The sequence below is a fragment of the Elgaria multicarinata genome, chromosome 18 (genome assembly GCF_023053635.1).
Source record: "Elgaria multicarinata webbii isolate HBS135686 ecotype San Diego chromosome 18, rElgMul1.1.pri, whole genome shotgun sequence".
Taxonomy (NCBI): Eukaryota; Metazoa; Chordata; class Lepidosauria; order Squamata; family Anguidae; genus Elgaria; species Elgaria multicarinata.
The window spans coordinates 805,257-824,660 of record NC_086188.1 but is presented as its reverse complement, the minus strand read 5'-3'; the positions used below and the strand labels follow the sequence as shown (position 1 = coordinate 824,660).

The window sequence follows — 19,404 nt, the reverse complement described above, 5'->3', positions numbered from 1 at the left end:
TCCTGGCTTAATAAACCATCATGTGAACATCTAGCCTGTTTGCTCCTCCCTTTGCATGAGTGGCTAAACAAACCAGGAAGACGTGGTTGTGTCCAAAGCTGGGGTTGTGGTTAAGTTCCCCCTGAACAAGCTGGGCTCAGCTGGCCTGTGGATCTTGGCATGTTTGGAGGCACTACTAAACCCTAATCCCAGATTTGGATGTAATGTATAGCTATCCTGTCCTGGTTTGTTTGCCCGCCTGTGCGGAGGGGGGAATGAAAGGCTGTATGCACCAGCCTGCTGCTCATTCGCATCACGACTTATTAAGGCAGGATCCTTCTAAAACAAATGTTACGTTTCCTTTTTAACTCTTGGAAGCTGATAATAATGTTGTTTTGGGGGGATTTTCTCAATCATCTCCACAGGAATAAAAACTATCCAAATAGGAAAGGGGGAAGTCTTTCTTGAATATATTGTGAGAGACAGTGTGGTGTAGTGATTAGGGCTTGAGAGATCCGGGTTCTAGTCCCCGTTTGGCCATGAAGCTCACTGGATGACTTTGGGCCAGTCACGGACTCTCAGTGAGGAGAGCAGTACAATTATGTAAGCTGCCTCGGGTTCCTTGGAGGAAAAATGGTGGACTATAAACGTCATAATACATAAATAATAATAAAAATACAGATTTGAGCAAGGAAATTGTGAGGGGGCGGATGTGGTAGCAGAAGAGTCTCCCCCTGCTCTTAGAGTGGCCAGTTTTGTGTGTAGATACGGGAATAATGGCTGTCTTGTTTTCAAAGCGCTGTTCTGCCTTTTATAACGCACTACGGGATCTGCGTCACGGTTTTATGATACGTGTGAGACTCGCACAGTCTCTGTCTTTCTATTTGCTTATGTTTATTTGATTTATACCCTGCCTTTCCAACAAAAAAAAAAGAGAGGCACTTATTATTGGCCCTGGGTAGTAGCAACTTGACAAATGTGGGAAGCGGCCTGTTGAGTCTGTCGGCTTGCTTTTTCAGTCCACAGGATTCCCCTCAGGCTGAGCCACGCTTGCCCTTTTCTTCGTGGCCCGGCCTGCTTCCTGCTCCGAGTGCCGAAACGGAGGGGAACGTTGCAGGGCGCAACACGTGAGGAGGGGGAGCGGAGGGGGGCCGGGGCCGGTCTCCTTCTTGGATTTCGGGAGGGAGGCAGCGAAAAAGCACCTCCTTGTGTGTTGGGGGGGCTGGAGGTGGGGCTGAGGAGGGGCCAAAGTGGGGCGCGTCGTGCCTCTCCTTGCAGCCGGTGGGACCACGGCGGCCACGTTTCCTTTCTGCCTGGCTGTGGCAATTGGAGGCTTTAGGTTTCCTCGCCGTGTTTTGGGGCAGGGGGTTGAGTGCCTTTTCCGTTCGTGTGTGGGGAGGTGAGGGGGGAGCGGCAGGCCGTTAAGCTCGATGAAACGAAACACCGTCTGTGGAGAGCGGGAATCCGGCCTTCGCTGAACCCCCTCCGTTTCCCATCTCTCTCTTTTCCAAGCCCAGGCGAGCGGCCGGAGAGGAGGCGGCGGCTGGAGAAGGCCTGGCTTGGCGCACGTCCCTCAGTGCGCCGCCCTTGGGCCACCCCGATTGCCCGTCTCCCGCATGAACGCCCCCCCTCCCCATTGTTCCCCCCTCAGAGCTCGAGAGCGGGGGTCGAACCCCCTCCCCCTTCCACGTTTTGCACCCCCCCCCCCGGCCTCGGGATGCGCAGGCCACCGTTTCCATTCATTCCCTCCCTCGCCATGGGCTAGGAGCATGCCGTGCACGCGGGGGTTTTCTGGACTTCGTTTCCATTGATTGATTCGCATCTTCCTCACAGGTGATCCGGGCAGGGCACAAAGTTCACCCTCCCTTTTAATCTAACAGCAATCCTGTGAGGTAAATTAGGCCGAGAGAGTGTCATAGAATCATAGAATAGCAGAGTTGGAAGGGGCCTACAAGGCCATGGAGTCCAACCCCCTGCTCAATGGGCCTGAGCCTCACCCTGGGAGTTTCGTAGCTGAGTGGGGATTTGAACCTGGGTCTCTGCGGTCCTCTTCCACCGCTGTAACCACCAGAACACACTAGCACACTTTTGGACTACTGAGACAGGCAAAAAAAAAAAAAAAAAAAAACCCATGCCCAAAAAACCATCAAACAAAATGGTGGAATCAAACAGCCTTCCACAGCCTGATGGTCTCCAGATGTTTTGGACTTCCAAGACCCATCACCCCCAGCCAGCACGGCCAATGGTTAGGAGTGCTGGGAGTTGGAGTCCAAAAGATCTGTTGAGCAACGGTGGGCTACAACTTGCCAGTGGCTTATAAGGAACCTTCGTATCTTGAATCGTTACACCTGCTGCCCTGGGAATTGTGGGCCCTGCAATGCAGGGGGTGGGGTGGGGCGTTCATTTATTTATTGCAGGCTCCACGTTGGCAACCCCAGAACTAAACACTGCAGAAAAAATAACTCACTTCCCTCCTTTCTGTTCCTTTATTAACATTGAATAAAACTGTTTAATTTAAAACATACCAGGCATGGCTGGCTGGGGCATGGGAGTTGGAGGGCTTTTTTTCTGCCTAGACTTGCATAGGGTTGAACCCCAACTTCTCTTGCCTCGCCCCAAAGTCTCAGCGCTTCTTGTTTCACCCTTAAAACAACCCTGCAAAGTAGGGTTGTATGGAAGAGTGCTTCTGCGTAGGAGCCCAAAACCTGTCTGTAGATAATGAAGTTGGTTTTTTCCTGTTAAATGTTCGCCCAGTGGGAAGTTGTGTTTGACTATAGATGCCTGGTGTGTGTGCGTGCGCAGAGAGAAACACGCATGTGAAATCATCGGAATCCATTCTCTGCACGCCCTTCATTTAGCGATTATAGAATGTATGGAGGGGGGACGTTCGCAGAGATAGTTTTAGTTTTCTAAACAGTAATTTCAGGGAACGTCACGGCTAAGTAGGGATCTGAATTCCGCTTCGCTTCGCACCACATCGGGGGTCTGAGAATCCCCCCCACCCCCCGCAGATTGTGTGTTGGAATTGGCAACATCCCGCCTGTGGTGATCACAGCCACAGTTGTGGAGCCTTGTCGTACTATGAGAACAGTTTTGTACCCATCTGATGCCGCCTTGTTTGTCGGTGAGAAAGGCGCGAATGTCAGACTTACTTCCGGGTCACATTGTGGGTTTTCCAGCTTTTTCCCTATACTACTATTATTGTTTAGCTCGAAAAGTTACGATTTTTTAAAAAAGCTAGTTAAAGATCAACAGCAGTTCATTGCTAGTCCTGAAGTCGCCCCTCGTTCTGTGCGTGGTGTTCAGTGGAAATGACCAGGAGGTTTTGTTTGTAAGGTTCAACTAGGGTTACGTTCTGGTTCGTAAATTCAGCAATGTTTATGTCAAACTGCCGGCTGTCCTGTGGGATTGTCTTGTGGCTTTGAACCGTTTCGCTGAAGTGAGACCCTTTGCTTTTGGAATGGGTGCAGCAGACCCCACAGCTGAGGGCTCAGGCGCGCCACGTGATGAGACCTGGGCGTGGAGCAGAACTCGTGGAGGGGCGCCAGCCATAGCTACGGGTCTCCCCTCCATCGTAAAGAAATGGATCCAGCATTTCTTTATGGCTCCCTCCCTCCGGCTGGCTCGTACGTTCCCTGTGTGCGCGTTCAGCGGTGTCAGAGAGTGCCAACGGACTTCTGTGTCATTCAGGAGGGAAAGAAACAGCTTCCGTACGGCAAGCGGGCTTCCCCCTCCCTCTCTGGTTTGGCATTGCGTGGTGCCCCGTTGTTTTTATGGTGTTGGGTTTCTGAATTGGGTTCTTTTCAACCCGTCCCTGTCCACCCCCACCCACCCGGCATTCTCTTTGGGAAGGAAGGAAGGAAGGAAGGAAGGAAGGAAGGAAGGAAGAGTCACACTTTCCTCAGTGGGCTGATCAAAGAAAGATCCCACGGAGAACAGTAAAACGTCTGCTGGGATCCAGGAGTTGTTTTATGGCCTGATCTGAATGGCCTAGTCATGCCAGAGGGACAGGCAGGGCAGGACCCACGGCAAGAGCCAAGGAGCGGATCCCAGGGTGAAGGCCGTGCCTGTGCGTTCGTTTGCCTGCCCGCTTTCCCCCCTCAGAGTTCAGATGAGACTGTGCAGTTTGTGCTCCTTCCTGGTAGCGCCCGTGGGTGTGCGCCCGCATCTCTGCCCCCGTGTGGGAGGCCGCCTTCCTGCCTGAGTAGCGACCGTGGCACTCCCTCATGGGCTTGTGCTGTGCTGATCACCTGTGCGACTCTTCTTTCGGTGTGGGGGTCTTGGCCCCTCGTGAATTCATTTTCTGTGTTGTTGTGGGTGTCCTTTCTCTGTTTCCTACACAGTTGTGCAAATCTGCAGCATGCATTAGTGTGCCTCGGTGTAGGCTCGGTACAGTGGGAGGAAATGGGCACAGCCAAAGGATGACCTTTAGGCCGGCACCAGGCTCTGCCCATGCGGCCCCGGGAAGAAAGCGTCGCTCCAGATGCGTAGAGAGAGCGCCTTTCCTGGAGCTACGCTCACCCAGGGTGCGCAACGGCTCTGCTGCATTTCGTTCTGAATTGGGAGCAATTAAAGAAGTTGACTCACGAGCGGCATGAACCCTTCGCTAACTGGTAGCGTTACAAAATTCCCCAGGATCGCTTCTGTACGCTTCTGTTTTGCTTTTTACTGTTTCAGCGCCTTTCCAACGTTCCTTGATCCTCACAGGAAAAAAACACAAAAAACGGAGCCGCCCCTGGGAACGCTTTTCTGGTCCAAAGAGCGATCACAAATTGAACTTCCGGGGGGGAGAAGAGGGAAAACCTCAAAAGAGCCCCCTGTGAAATGGCCGTTGAATTAAAAGCGACTTTGTTTTTTTAAAAAACATTGCATGAATTAGGAAAAGCACAAGAATTAGGAAAAGCAAAGCAGTGGGTTTTTTTGCAGGGGAGGGGGGGGCAGGTGTCTGTAGTTCAAGGAGCTTCAAGTTCCGTCTTCCTTCCTGTCCTCTCCTCCCCCCCCCCCCCAAGCCCTCTCAGTTGCATAGAACTGTGCCTGTTCTTTTGAACATGTTCCTCTCCAGTCTGTGGCAGGCAGAGAGAGCGCTGCCCGCTGGGATGTGTGATTAGGGAAATGCCTTTTTCCAAGATGGACACTCGAGCGCTTTCTGGCCGCAAAGAAACCCACACGCTGCCGTCCGTTGAAAAGTTGGGCGTTCTTCTCCTGTAGCAAAGCCGCCTCCGTTTTGTGATGCAGAACCTGCCCGGCGAGGCTGGTGCGCGCGGTGTCAGATGAGGAGGAGCCGCGCGGAGCGCACCATGTGACTGCAGCGTTATGTGGGGAGGAAGCCGTGGAGGTCAACGCAAAGGCATTTCGCCAGAGACCGCCTTGCGGAGGAAGGCCTTTTTTTCTTCCTCCCCGGATTCCTAACCCTTTCATCAACTGCTGGTGATGAATGGAAAAGCATCCGCCATTAGAATAATAGCGGAAATTTAAGGACGGAGTGATTTGTTCGCACTCAGAGCAGGCTGAGGGGGGAAGGAAGCCGGGAGGGAAACACAGGCGCTGCTGAAGGGCCCTTTGAATATCACTAACTGTCTGGGGAAAATACACCGTTCTTAGATGTGGAGGTCCAGCTTCAGGTCAAGGGGTGTGTGTGGATTAAATGGGGAACAAGAACCCCCCCTGTCCCTGCGTCCGCCCGCATGTCTTTGGCTTTAACATCTTTGGGGTTCATTTCAAAATCAAATGGTTGACTTTCCAAAAACCCGGAGGGCCCAAGGCTGAGTGGTAAAAGCACAGGCTTTGCACCCAGGAGGTTCCAGGTTTCACTTGTGGCATCTCCAGTTAAAAAGAAGGAAAACTTTTGGAGAGGTGGCTTTTGAGTGTTCAAAGTGCTCCAGATTCCTAGTAATCCTCACAAAAGCCCTGCTAGGTAGAGCTGTATTAATATCCCCATTTTCTACGTGGGGTCGAGGCTTTAGTGACTTCCCTAAGGCCACCTAGCAGTGGCTTCTGGCCTGATAGAAGATTCGAACTCGGGACGTCCTAGCGCATGTCCCACTCCAGACCAGTGGAGGGGGAAGGAAAGGGGTTTTGAGCATATTTATGTATAATACTTAGAACATCGCCTAATGCAATGAAATCTCTAAGCAGTTTTCACTAACGGGCGCACATCATACAGTATAGAAACACTCAAAGGGCGCAATCCTATGCATGTTTAGACCCCCCCCCCTCCCAAAGAAGTTCTATGACCCCCAGCATTCCCAGGTGGGAGTTGTAGGATTTTTTCTGCCCCAACTTGCATACCAGGAACAGAAGCAATAAAACAGAACAGGGCCAGATAAAAGTTCATCACACCTGCCCAAGGATAATTGGATTTCTACCATTCTAAGCGAAGAAAAGGTACCTCAGTTAGTAATTCATTTGTCCTTTTCAACGTTGTCCTTGAAGGTAACTGAAAAGAATGCTATCTGCAAGCATTTGTATTTGTGGCAGTATTTTCATTTCAAAAAAAAACTTTTGAAGCACTTGGAAACTATTAATGTTTGTCGATGGCTTCTTTCAAATCGAGCTGCCCCTTGTAAATGAATTCATGAAAAGTTTTCTTTGTTTTCTTTACATTTAAAGTTTCTTGCCTGCTGCTTTCAAAAAAAGAAGAGAAATGAAACTGGCTTCCATTTCAGCTGGGCCTGTGCAATAATTGTACAATAATAAAGCAGGTAGAGAAAAGGACAAATGGTTCGGAAAGAGCCGAGGAGCGAAGGACTCGTATTTTGAAGAGCGGCGTGCCGAGGTCACACTCCAGCCCTCGTTACGCCTGCTGATTTCAGTCCGCTTCAGCAGGCTGGGTTTCAGCCTGGAAGCCTTCACAGCTCCTTGGATTCTCTCTGGTATTTCCCCCCCTCGTCTCCCTCGTGTCTCTCTCTCTCTCTCTCTCTCTCTGACATGTCCCCAGGCTGAGGGGAACCGAGCCTCTCGCCTGCCTGCCTTCAAAGCAAAGCGCAGCTGAAGATGGTCTTGTGGGGGGTGGGGGGAAGCGCGTGATTGTGCAAGGGAAGCGTTACAATTGCAAGGCAGAGGCGCGGGGAGGGTGCGTTCGTGCTTGTGCGTCCCCTCCCGCTCCGAAGCCTGCAAATTTACCGTCTTCGTGACAGCATTGCGTATCGCTCTGTCAACTCCCGGCCCTGGATGGGGTTGCTAGGCAGCGGGCTCTCCTCTGTCCCAAGACTTTCTGATTTGCTCGCCCTTCCTGGGGCACATGGCCAGGGCCCTGCCTAGCCGATCTCGTCTGGAGGGACTTTTGCATACAGCCCAGATCCTGCACCTGAAATGAGAGCCGGCGGGGGGAGGACGCTGCTGCCGCCGCCGCCGCCGCTGCTGCGTGTTGGAGCTTTTTTGGGAAGCGAGGGGGACCGGCGGGGAGGGGAGGGGAGGGGCGTGAGCTTGCTTTCCGATCCTGCGCCCTCAGCCTGGTGGGGAAGGTTGAGGATCTGTAGATCTGGAGAGAGAGACTGAGGCACCCACCCTGAGCCAGCGGCCGGAACAAGGAAAAGAGGTTAGTGGGTTAAGTGGCGTGGCGTTTCCTGCCTTGGCCAAGGTGCCTGTGCTGAGCCTGAGCCGGGAGGCAGGGATTCAGCCATTAGACGCGGACGCACAGGAGTGGCAGGATCAAGCGGAGCCCTGCCGAGAGAGGGGCAGGCGGGCAGGCGGGCGCCTTGCTGGGAAACTGCCCTCCGAGTCTGACAAACAGGGCGGGAGCGGACTGAGGGCTTTGCCCATTCCAGTATCCGCAGTTCCTTCATGTCATTCCAGCTTGCCCAGAACCTAAAAAGAAGAACTGGAGCCTGAGTGCAGCTCATTTCTCTGCTGGGGCTCTGTGTTTGCCGGGGGGGTGGGTGGGGGTTTGCCCCCCTCCCCTCTCCCCTCCACTGATTAATTACCCAGTGGTAGAGATGAAACAGCCCACCGCGTGTGGGTCAGGTTTGAGCAGGGCTGTTTAAAACTTTGTTCTTGGGCACCGTTTGGAAAGGGCTGGAAGGGAGGCTTCCATTTCTGAGGCGTCCAAAGCAAGCCTCCGCTAGCATCGTGTTGGAACACCGAGCCAAGGGCCGCGCACGTAGATAACCCCTTTAACTCTGTAATTCCTCAGATTTGTGGAATTGCTTTTTTCCACCCAGACGCTTCGAATGAGAAATCCAGAACTGCCTAGGCAAAATTCCCCCTCGCCAAAACCCAGTTGTTGTTTCAGAGAGCGAGTGAGACGTCTTACAGTCGTTGACGCGTTTGCAATTGCTGCTTCTCCTTGAGGACGGGAGCTGTGGATTTCACAGTCCTGTGGGGAAGCCCCCTTCCGAGTCCTGGGGTGCCGGTTCCTGAATGCCCGTGTGCTTTGCAGGTATTGCCTGATGAGCGTGAAAGGGTGCTTCACCGATTTCCACATTGATTTCGGGGGGACCTCCGTTTGGTACCACGTTTTCCGAGGAGGGAAGGTGAGTGAGTGCGACGCTTTCGCGGAGGGGGAGGGGGGCTCTCAGCTGCCGCCTGGGGGTTTCCGTTTCCCCGTCCCTTTACGAAACACTTGCAATTGCTGCCACTCAGATTCTTCAGCCGTCGTCTCGGACAATGGGGAACACGACCGTGGGGAGGGCTTCGTGCGTGAAGCAAAAATGGGCCCTGAGATGCGCGCTGGCGCGTTCGTTTCCACGTTCGCTCCCTGCTTTTTGACCCCTCCGGAGGGAAGGAGGCCCCCCCTGGCAAGCCGCTTGTGTCATTTTGAAAGAAAGAAACAAATAAATCAGTACAAAAACAAAACAAACAAATTACGCACCAGCACCAGATCAACAATTGAATAATGAACAGTTTCCAGTTCTCGAATGTCTCGTGGAACAGCATGGTCTTGGGTTCAGAAATGCGTATTCCTTTTGCTTAGTTCTGCCCAGATCTCTCTCCATTCTCAGTCCTCAGGCAGGGTGCTGTGTGCGTATGTGTGTACACCCTGTTTTATATCTTTTTCACAAATATATCAACAGTTAACCAAATGTTCTCCACTTGGGGCAGCAGGTATCTTTCCCAGGGTGAAATAAGAGGCCGCAGATGCCAGATGCCTCCCAAGAGTGTCCCCAGTTTGTCCCCGCCTCCCCCGCCACCCCACCCCCCCGGCAACTCCATTCCTTGCCACCGCCAGGGACGCAAAAATTTCTTGGCTGGGTTGCAAGCCATGGCCCTCTTGCTCCCCACGCAGGTCAGGGGGGAGGTCCGGAGAAGCTGCCCGTCCCCCTCGCAGAGCGCCGGAGGCCTTGACTTGAGGCTCCCCTTGTGCTGTCGGCGCTTGGATGCCGCTCGCACATGTCTTGGAGGCAAATTCAGTGGCGCTGTACAATGCTGGTTTAGTCCCGCTTTCCCCAATTTCTCTCCCTCCAGACGTTTTGGACTGCAGCTCCCAGCCAGGGCAAGATGGGTGTTGCAGTCCAAGACATCTGGAGAGAACCAGGTTGAGGGAGGCTGGTTTGGTCTTAGCCGCACGAAGTCAGGCCCCGGTGGACTGGGGCTATTCCTGTGTGTTTCGCCATTTAGTGGGCGGCTGTGGGCAGGTTCAAACCCCTCATTCAGCTGGAGGCCATGGAGGGGCCTTGAGGTAGGCCTACGTTTCTCACGTGTCGAGGGCTGGCGTGACGAGGCAGGCCCGTACCCGCACAAGGGGGAGGTTTCCACCTGCTGCAGGAAGTGTGACTGTGCAGAGACCCCCGGCGCCCCGGGACAGGGGGCTTGGGGTCCGTTTGCTGGGGTCGCAGCCTAAAGCCGCCCGTCTGAGGTTAAATGGCGGCACAAGGCTGTTCGTCAACAGCAACCATAAGGGAAAGTTGAAAAGAACATTGGACGAGAGAGCTTGAGGACCCCCGCGGATCCCGCACAGGCCCAGGGCACGGAGGGAGGCCCCGGCACCGGTTTGGTTGGGGCGACCTTGGGCCGCAGGTTCAGCCTTGAGATGGACTGTCCATCTTCTTGCCAAAGAGCCCCCCGCCCACCTGCCCCTTGCTGCTGTTTCTGCTTCCAGATCTTCTGGCTGATTCCCCCAACTTCGCAGAACCTCGAACTCTACGAGGAATGGGTTCTCTCGGGGAAGCAAAGCGACGTCTTCCTCGGGGACAGGGTGGAGCTCTGCCAAAGGATTGAGCTGAAGCAAGGGCACACCTTCTTCATTCCTTCCGGTAACTCTCGCCTCTAAGAGGGCGGCGGCGGCGGCGGTCTTTCCAAGCATCCCTTCCCCTTGCATGCCTCGGGGACCCTGTGGGCGGCCATCCCCTCGTCCAGGCGAGGTGGACGAATGGATCGTACCATGTGGAGCCTAAGGGGTGGGAGAAACTGCCTTCGAATGCTCCCCCCAAATAAAAAGAAGAAGAAGGTTCCGGCCCGGCTCTTGGCCTCCCGTGCTGCTTTTCCGTTGGCGGGGAGTCCTGAAGAGCAGGGAAGCATTCCAAAACGGTGTCCTTTGCCCGCCATCTGCGGTGGTGCTGTCCATTTCCACCGCTTTACTCAGCTTGGTCTGTGTCCGCTCCTCCGGGGTGGGGGTGGGGAGTTGCTCAGTCGGGGCAGGGAAGGGCGTTGAGCCCAGAGCCGGAAGGGCTGCAGGCAGGCAGGCAGGCAGGAGGCGCCCCTCTGCTGGCCGGCAAGAGCAGGAGGCCTCTGGTGTCGTCCCCCCCCCCGTGCCTGACCAGCCCAGGGGCTTCCTCCTGGCTGCAGCCATGGGGGGACAGCATGGCACACCCCTCTTCTGTTCGGTGCTTGAAGACGGAGGCTCCTGAGCTCACCCAGCCCCAGGGAGGTCGCTGGACCGTATCTTATGAGGTTTAAGACTCATAAGAACATCGGAAGCGGCCTGAGACGGAGTCTGACCCTGGGTCCATCGAGCCAAGTATTGTTGGCACTGACTGGCAGCAGCGGCTCTCCAGGGTCCCAGGCAGGAGTTTTTCCATCGCTACCTGGAAATCCAGGAATTGAACCTGGGACCTTTTGGATGGAAGCAGCTGCTGTGCCACTCAGCGATAGCAGGGTCCCAGCCCCCTGGACTTCCCATAGCGAGGACCCATCTGGGATGAAACACCGTGATTTGGCAGGACTTCGTGTTGTCCTGCGGACGCTGAGCTCTTCAGCTCCCTACTTTCCTGGGCTTACAGAACCCTGCGTTCTGGGGACCCCTCTCCGACCAAGTGCCAGCCACCTGCTCAGTGGGTGAAGCACGTACAGATCCTGCTGTGGGGGGGAGGGGAGGGGAGGGGAGGGGGGCTGCAGGTGTGCAGCTGCAGGAAAGGGGCAGGTCGGCTGGGCTTAGGGTTGCAGTGCTGGCGAGGGGAAGCCCCCCCTGCCCCCACTTTCTTGCCCTGAGGTTTCCCCCATAAGCTTGTCTCGTGTGGCATTTTCCCCGTGAAATGTACCCTTTCCTCCCCCCCTCCTAATTTTCTCCTCCCTTTCCTAGGGTGGATCCATGCCGTTTACACTCCGGTAGATTCCCTGGTGTTTGGTGGAAACATCCTGCATAGCTTTAACGTCCCCATGCAGCTTCGCATCTACGAGATTGAGGACAGAACGAGGGTAAGGCTCGCCAATCTCTCCCGACTTTCTCGGCGCATGAAATGACACGTTCCTTTGATGCGGGAGGCTGGAGGACTGGCGTTTCGCAGGAGGCCCAAGAGCTGCTCTGGGTGAACGGAGTGTCTCCCCGCTGGCGGGTTAAAGACCGCCTTCCGAGGCCTGCTTTCTGCCATCAGCAGGAGAAGCTGGGATTTGGGCAAAACTCCGGCATTTGCAGGAGCATCAGCCAGGAGCTGAGTGGGTGCTTCCCGGCCTCTGAGCCTCCGCTGACCTGACCTGCCTACGAGGCGGTGTTTGTGGGGAACTCAGGAGCAGCCTTGCAGGAGCTAGCGAGGCGCGCCTGTGCTGGCACCCCGGCTGCTGCAGGAGCAGGCCCCGGTTCTTGCTGAACGCCCGTTCCCTTGCTAGTCCGGCGCTCCGGCTGGTTCTTTGGCAACGGCGCCTCCGCTCTCCACCGCCCCCTGTGGCTCAAGGGCCCTCCGGCCTCTGAGCTGGATTCACCACGCGGCCGTCCCCGTCTGCCATCAGCCCTTCTTGGATCGGTTTCCAGAGGGGGGCCGTCAAGATGAACCCATTTATGGCGGCAAACGCTTTGGTGAGCGACGGTCCACTGCAGCAGAAGCACGGAAAGCTATACTGCGGTCCAAGCGCTTAGGCACTCAAGAGGGGCAGGGAGTGGGGACTGTAAGCACGGAGGTCAGGGAGAGTGGAAATGCAAGTCACATTCCATGAGAACCTCATTGACAGGAGCCATCCGGGAAGCAGTTGTTGACCGACACAAACATCCTTGCACTGGTAAGCTCATGAACACATGTAGGAGGAGGACGACGGCCATCATCATCATCATCATCAAACGTTGTTCCTATTTAGGCCACAGGAGATAGATTTGAACCTCTTGATGAATTGTGGCTTAGCTACAATTCGTCAAGCGTCTGTCCTTGAAGAGGCTTGAAGAGGGACAAATGGTGGTTTTTCAGCCGCACGACACGTGTTAATGAGATCACCAACGCGAGGCTGCCCGTGTCTTTGTCAACGGCCGCTGTAAATAAGTAATAACCACTGGCTGTACTTCTTGCATTTCTGTTCCCTCTGACCTCGGTGTTACGATCCCTTGGTGCTCAGGAGGACACTTGAGGCATCCGATGAAACGCACTTGCAGTCTGCGGAAGCTGGTGCTGTAATCGGGGGGGGGGTTCGGGTGGCCCCGCGACGGTGTTGTTCCTGTGACTCGTGTTGAGCAGGCGCTCCGCCTTGCGCCCTCCCTGCACCGGGCTCTGTTTAGTGGCGTCCCGCTGGCTCCCTTTCTCCCCTGGAACCCCATTCCTGCCACGGCTCCGGATCACTTAGAACGCCTCCCTCCGGGATCAGGTTCCCCTCTCCAGGTGTCATTCCGGGCGGAAAGTCAGTGCGGACGGGGCTAGGAGGCAGAACGTTTGGGGCGCGCTGAGGTCCCCGCCGCTGCCCTGCCACCCGTGAGCCTTGACCAGTCCTGCTTCCTCCCTCTCCCTGCAGGCCCAAGGTTGCTCCTATTGAGGCCGCAGGAGATTGCTTTGAACCGCTCGATGCATTGCGGCTTAGCTACAACTCGTCAGTACTGTGCCTGGCGCGGCCGAGCGTAAGGCCAGGGATCAAGGCTGCGGAGCCAGGAGGGCCGTGGGGGTGTGTGTGTCTGTGATCGCCGGAGCTGTGCCCCTTGTTTCTGATTGGTTTGCCCACACTTGGGTGTGTGGGATGCCCGTTTGCCATGGAATTGGGTCGTGTTTTCCTTCTGGTCTCCCTGTTCTTTTGTGTGGTTGAACGCGGGTGAATTGCGAACCCTGTCAGTTGCTGCCCACTGGCTCCTCCGTGGGCGTTCTGGGATCATTCCCCCCCTTCCCCAAGGCCACATGGTCACACAAGGGCCTGTTCCCCCCTTGAGCGTCCCCTGAGGGGGTGGGTCTCCCTCACCTGGGCTCCCCCTCCTGAGGGCTCTCCCTGGGGACACGGATATCTTTGCTTCTTTCGGCATGGATAGGAAGCTGGGCCCGTGGTCTGCCTAGCCCGGTATTGTCAATTCTGACTGGCAGCAGTGGCTCCCCAGGCAGGGGGTTTCCAGCCCTACCTGGAGATGCTGCCAGGGCTCTCCCTGGGACCTTCTGGTGCAAAGCAGGGGCTATACCACACGGAGCTACAGCCCCTCCAGAGAGGATCCAGGTGGCCGTGTCTACAGCTCCAATTCAGCAGCGTGGGTCGGGCTGCAGAGGGCAGCGGGGGCAAGAACCCGGGACGGACGGACACGGACGTTGGTAGGCAGCCAGGCCTCCCTCAGAGCTCCATGCTGTGGCTCGCAGGCGGCTGGTGAAGCCTCGAGGATGTCGCGTTCTAGTGCTGGTTTTGAAAGGGGGGCTGCGTTGCCCTCACAACTGCCAATAGGGGACCTGGGTTTCTCCAAAGGATGAGGAGCGAATCCGACCCTGAGCGCCTGCCTCGCCTCTTCCGTGGACTCCCTGTGTGGCCGTGGTCCAGGCATTCGCTCCGCCTCAGTTCCCCGCCTCTGCAGTCGGGACAAAAGAGGCCCCCTAACAAGGGTGTGGTGAGGGTGGACAGGGGGGGAGGGGGCGCAGTGCTTGCCCACCCTGTGAGAAGGCCTGCAATGTGGAGCAGGTGGTGTTGTGGGGTCACCTGGCTGCAGCCCAGGTTGAGACGGGCTGGCCTTCCTTTCCAGCATCGGCCTTTTCGATTTTGTCAGACTGGAATCCCTGTTGTCCGGCTGCCTGTGTTTGTTTCAACACCTAAAACAGGCTAAGACGATACGGCCGATTTATAGCCCGGTTCAAAAATCAGCCTACCTATGTGAGGCTTAGTTTAAGACCCAGAATCTAGGTCAGTTTCTCATAACCCAAGCGGGTATTTTGAGTTTGGAAGAAAACTAGGCCGACTGAGAGCCGGCGCAGTGCGTAGTGGTCGAGACGTGGCCTTTCAGCCACCCAGCCACGGGCTTGTGAGGCTGTTCGCCTCGGGTTCTAGCCACAATAGGGGGAGACGGATGCGGACAGAGCTGCTTATATTCAGTTTGAATACTTCTATGCCTCCATTCAATCTTCCTCCCAGGGTGGTTTACAACAGGGATGGAACACAGTTAATTATTACGTGTGGGCAGTTGTAGCTACATTTTAAGCTAAAGGCAGTTCAGTCCTAAAAGCAGCTTAAGACATTCAGCAGGATTAAAATCGTCATAAATGAATGAATTAGAAGTCTTTGCCTAGAGCTAAGGGGACAGCGAGGCAGGCGCCAGGTGGGCCTGCCTGGGGTGAGCGCACTGCGCCATGGTTGTAGGCAAAACCCTTGGCATGCTCAGAGGCAGCCTTTCCCAAGCTGGGGCCCCTCTGGATGTGTGCCGGACTACAACTCCCATCCAGCCAGCCAGCCAGCATGTAGTGCAGCACACCTGGAGGGCAACAGGTGGGGGGAAGTGGCTCGAAAGCACAAGACAGTTGCGGCTGGTGTGTCTGTTGCTGCTGTCACAAATTTATAAAAGGACAGAAGTTTTTCCACAGCTGTTAGTGCTGCATGGAACTTCCCAGTTCAGGAGCAATCTCAGTCTGGATGCTGGGGGTGGGGTGGGGCTGCTCACACGACATGCCGGTGGCGCCGACGTCCGCGGGGCGGGGAATCCGCTCCGGGTTTCAGTCAGAACGCGAAAGGAACACTCTGCAAAGTGTGGATGCAGCATCCCACTGGCACCGGAGCCGCAGCCTCCACTCTGGGGGGGTGGGGAGGGGGTCACCCTTTATCCCCTGGGCAAGGAGGAGTTGCACCTTCCCAATCCGCTCTCGATGATGGTGTGCGGGACTCGGAGATACGAACACCAGGAGGGCCCTGAGGCTGGATGAGACCCAGGGCCCTTCTAGCCCAGCGCCCTGTTCACCCAGGGGCCAGGCAGCCCTCGGCCAGGGACCCACAAGGCAGGACATGGCGCAGCAGCACCCTCCCACCCATGTTCCCCAGCAACACAGGCTGGGGAACAATAACAAAGGGTTGTTTCTGCGAAAGTCCCTGAAATACCTTCAACTTTGCTTTGAACTACGAAAAGTTGTCCTTCTCTAGAAGGGCAGATTTTCCCACTTAGTGTTCAGAAATAATTAGGGGGGAAACCTCAGTGGGTTGGAAATGATCGACCGTAGGACCTAGAGTTGGAAAGCATCAATTAAATCCTCTCCTCTAAGCCCCATTTGGGTTAGGTTTTTATTTCTTTGGTAAGGGGATAAGTTGCAATCTTAAAACGGTGCGATTTCAGGCATTTTGGTTGTGCGATTATTCCCTTTCCTAAATAAAGTCCCACCTTGACGCTGTCGAACCCGTGAGGCGACTCACGACATCAAAAAGCAATGTGGTCCCCACTGACGTTTATGCCCCCCCACCTTTCTGGGGTTTCTGTGGGCAGTCCCCCATGCAGGCAGCTTCACTTTAACAAGGTGGCCGCCTCGTCATCTTTCAAGCGTGTCCTGGGAGCAGCAAAATATTTATCTATCTGTTTAAACTATTTTTATCCCATTCCTCAGCCCCCCCAAAAGGGGGGGCTCCCGAAGTGGCTTGCATGTGTGCAGTCAGTAAAACAAGGTAGCTCCTGCCCGCAAGTTTACTGTCTGAAAAGACGCAGCACGCAAGGAAAAAGTGGTGGGCAGGGAAGAGGAAGGAACCTTTCGGCAGATCTCGTGGAGCAGCCCTGCTTCTCCACACGTCTCCCTTTGAGCAGCCTGCAAAAACATGAAATGCAACGACGCCCAAACTGCACTGCCAAAGAATAAAAACCAGCTTTTACAGAGAAACACTCCTATCATTCATCAAGTCATTGGGCTGCTAAAAGTTTTGGCTTGGCACCAAAAGGACTGCCAAGTTGGTTCCTGGCAGATGTTTCACAGGGCACAACCCTACGCCTAGGGTGTGGTGGGTTTTTTTTGGGGGGGAGGTATTTTGCCCTGACCCCTTTTGCCTTTGACTCCGCCAACCATTGGAATTTGGCCGTTGGGCTGAAAGCGGTTCTTCACCCTGGTTTATAGGCGCAAGAGCGCCTGAATGGATCCCGCGGAGAGCCCAGCCCGCCTGCTGCCGACGGCCCGGCCAGGGGTCCCCAGGGGGCCCCTCCTGGGGCGTGATGGCAACAGCCCTCCCCCAGCCACGGTCTCCGCTCCCGCCGGTCGGCCGTCTCTCTCACCGGACGGTTTCCAGAGCGGAGGGCGAGTTTTCCGCAAGATCTCGAACTAGAGGCCTGGAGGGAATTGGCTGAGGGATGAAGCCCGGCTAGCGAGGGCCGTTGGGAACTCAAATTGACGATTCGCGTTTGGCCCTTCACAGCCCGGGAGCACTGCATGCCTTTGACTGCCTTGTCTTGCGCATTTACATTTTCATTATTCTTATTCTTATTATTCTAAAAAAACCAAAAAAATTAAATAATTGGTAAATGGCTAAATTTGGTGACGGTCAAAAACCTGCCAGCAAAATGTTGAGCAAATGATGTCTTTAATATTCCCCAGGCATGTGGCTGAAAACCATTTGAAGGCTGAGGGGTGGAACAGGCGGCTTCCCGTTTGTAAGTCAATTTTTTTGCAAATTTTGTTTCCTGCAGTGCTCTCTCCGGGGAAAAGAATCATAAAAAAGAAAAGACAAATCATAATTTGAGTTCCGTTGATGAGCCTCCCTCTTTTAGCACGGCTGATTTCCCTTGTGTCTTGTGACCACGGCAATGAGCAATGTGGCATGTAGGGGAGACCCTGGCGGGCTTTGCGAGGAGGCAGGAAGGGTCGGTGCGGCGGGCGTCCGGGGGGCGTCCGGGGTGGGGGTGGGGGCTCTACCTTCCTCGCCAGGGCCCCTCTCCTCAGGAGGCAGCGCAGCAGGGCAGGGGCGTCTGCCTGCAGGCAGTCCGGGGTCCTGGCTATGGCGCCTCCTGCTAAAAGTAGCCGGTGAGAGGAGCGATTCCCCGCTTGAGACCCCGCCAGTCAAAGCGAGCCATGCTGGGCTCGAGGCGGGGCCTGCCCCAGCGGGCGGCAAGGCTGGGTGCTTGCCAGGACCCCCCCAAGCCAGGAGAGGGCCCACGGTGCTGCCGTTTGGACGTTGCACAGGGTACCCAAGGGGACAGAAAGAAAGAGGGTTCTGGGTCCACGCGCTCTGCCTCTCCTGGGTTAGGGGAGAAGAAGCCTCGCCTGAGAACGTCCGCTGGCCTCGTCCTTGCGACAGCGCTGTGGCGCAAGTTGTGAGCGTTCTCGTGCTACCAGTGGGAAAGCGGAGGCGGGCTGGCTCCCCACAAGCAGGGCCGGGATTTGAACCCCACAAACCTGCTAGCGGCGAGTTCGTGGGAAGAAGCCTTTAACGCGCGCTACGTTCCTCGATAGGAACTATAGGGAAGGTGACCTAGGAGCAGGAACGTTCCTTGCACAATTGTCATCATAACGTAGCAGCAGCAGCAGCAACAAACACGTGAATAGCACAGTTTTGAATGCACAGCACTTGAGGCTGGCTTGGGCCTTCTCGACTCAGGGTGGAAACACGTGGGGCAGCGTCTGCCAAAACGGCGCTCTGTGATCCAGTGCAATTTCTCGGTGTTCAACACACACGCACCCCGTCTGCTTTGCTGATTGCCACGGGGGGCGGTGGGGGCGGTGGGACGGGACAGACACACGCACTCCGCGTGTTGATGTCCCGACACGGGTGAAGTCATAATAGGTGTTTCAGAGGGGGAAAAGGCCTCGCTTTGGAGGGCAGCCCGGCATTTCATATTAGCGAAGTGAGACCCAGCGGCCATCTCATCCAGCGTTCCGTGGCCCGCAATGGCCAACCGGGTGTCTCCAGGAAGCCCACGAGCGGGACACGACGGCAGCATCCCCCCCTCGCTCCGTGTTTTTCCCCAGGTTATGTCACACCATTTGCGTATTTGACGGTTCCTGTATTTACACGATGTGCCCTATTCAAGGCGAATGTCCAGGTTGGCAGGGAGGATCCCTCTCAAGGGTCCAGCCTCCCACCCCACCCCGCTTTGCAAGCCCCGTCTCCCAGGAAGGTGCCAGATTGGTGACCCACACGGCGAGGCTCCTGCGGAAGCCAGGCTGGGCCGCTCATTGTGCCTGCGGAAGGCATCCGTCTCCCTCGGCTCCACACCCCCCCCCCACTCTGGCACTTGTGCTCTCGGCCAGAGGAGGGCCCGACTTCCCTGCCTCCCCGACGGACTGACGCTTTCCCCCTCTGGCTTTCAGGTGCAGGCCAAGTTCCGTTACCCTTTCTACTATGAGATGTGTTGGTATGTCTTGGAGAGATACGTGTTCTGCGTGACCCAGCGCTCCCACCTCAGCAAAGAGTACCAGAAGGAGTCAATGGTCATTGGTAAGATTTGATTTGATTGATTACGTTTATTTACCGCCCCATCGCCAAAGCTCTCTGAGCGGCGAGCGGATCCTCTTGCAGTGCCTCTTTCGGGTGGGCGCCTGGCGCGGGAGACGCAGCGGCCCCGGGGCTGTTTCGCCTCCGGCACAAACAGGACGTAAATCTTTACGTCGGAGAACCGTGAAGACGATGAGGAAGGATTTTGCCGTTCCCAAGAGGACCAGGTGTGCGGCTGGAGCTCAGGCGTCTGGAACAGAGCACCGGCCTTGCCCCCGCGGAATTGCATTCCTCAAGGTTTTCTGTGGGCAAGCGGAACGCACACTCAGCTTTAACGCGTTGTTGTTGTTGTTGTTATTTGTGGGGTGGGGAAGTGTTTTGCCAGCGTTGAATTCTCCCGAAGAGACAAGGGTTTCCCGGAATGCCTTTGGCACAGGGGATCAGCAGGGCTTGGGAGTGCTTTTGGGCGCCCGGCAAAATCCTGTACCAAAGGGACGGGTTTTT

The 19,404-nt window shown here is 55.6% G+C and overlaps 1 protein-coding gene across 1 annotated transcript in view; it reads left to right on the top strand.

Moving 5' to 3' along the window:
- KDM2B (lysine demethylase 2B) overlaps positions 1 to 19,404 on the top strand; it is a 53,286-nt gene that overhangs the window by 11,264 nt on the left and 22,618 nt on the right. The window contains exons 7-10 of the mRNA XM_063143871.1: positions 8,357 to 8,450; positions 10,016 to 10,169; positions 11,435 to 11,550; positions 18,777 to 18,903. Coding sequence (XP_062999941.1) covers positions 8,357 to 8,450; positions 10,016 to 10,169; positions 11,435 to 11,550; positions 18,777 to 18,903 — 491 coding nt within the window. The remainder of the gene's footprint in view (positions 1 to 8,356; positions 8,451 to 10,015; positions 10,170 to 11,434; positions 11,551 to 18,776; positions 18,904 to 19,404) is intronic.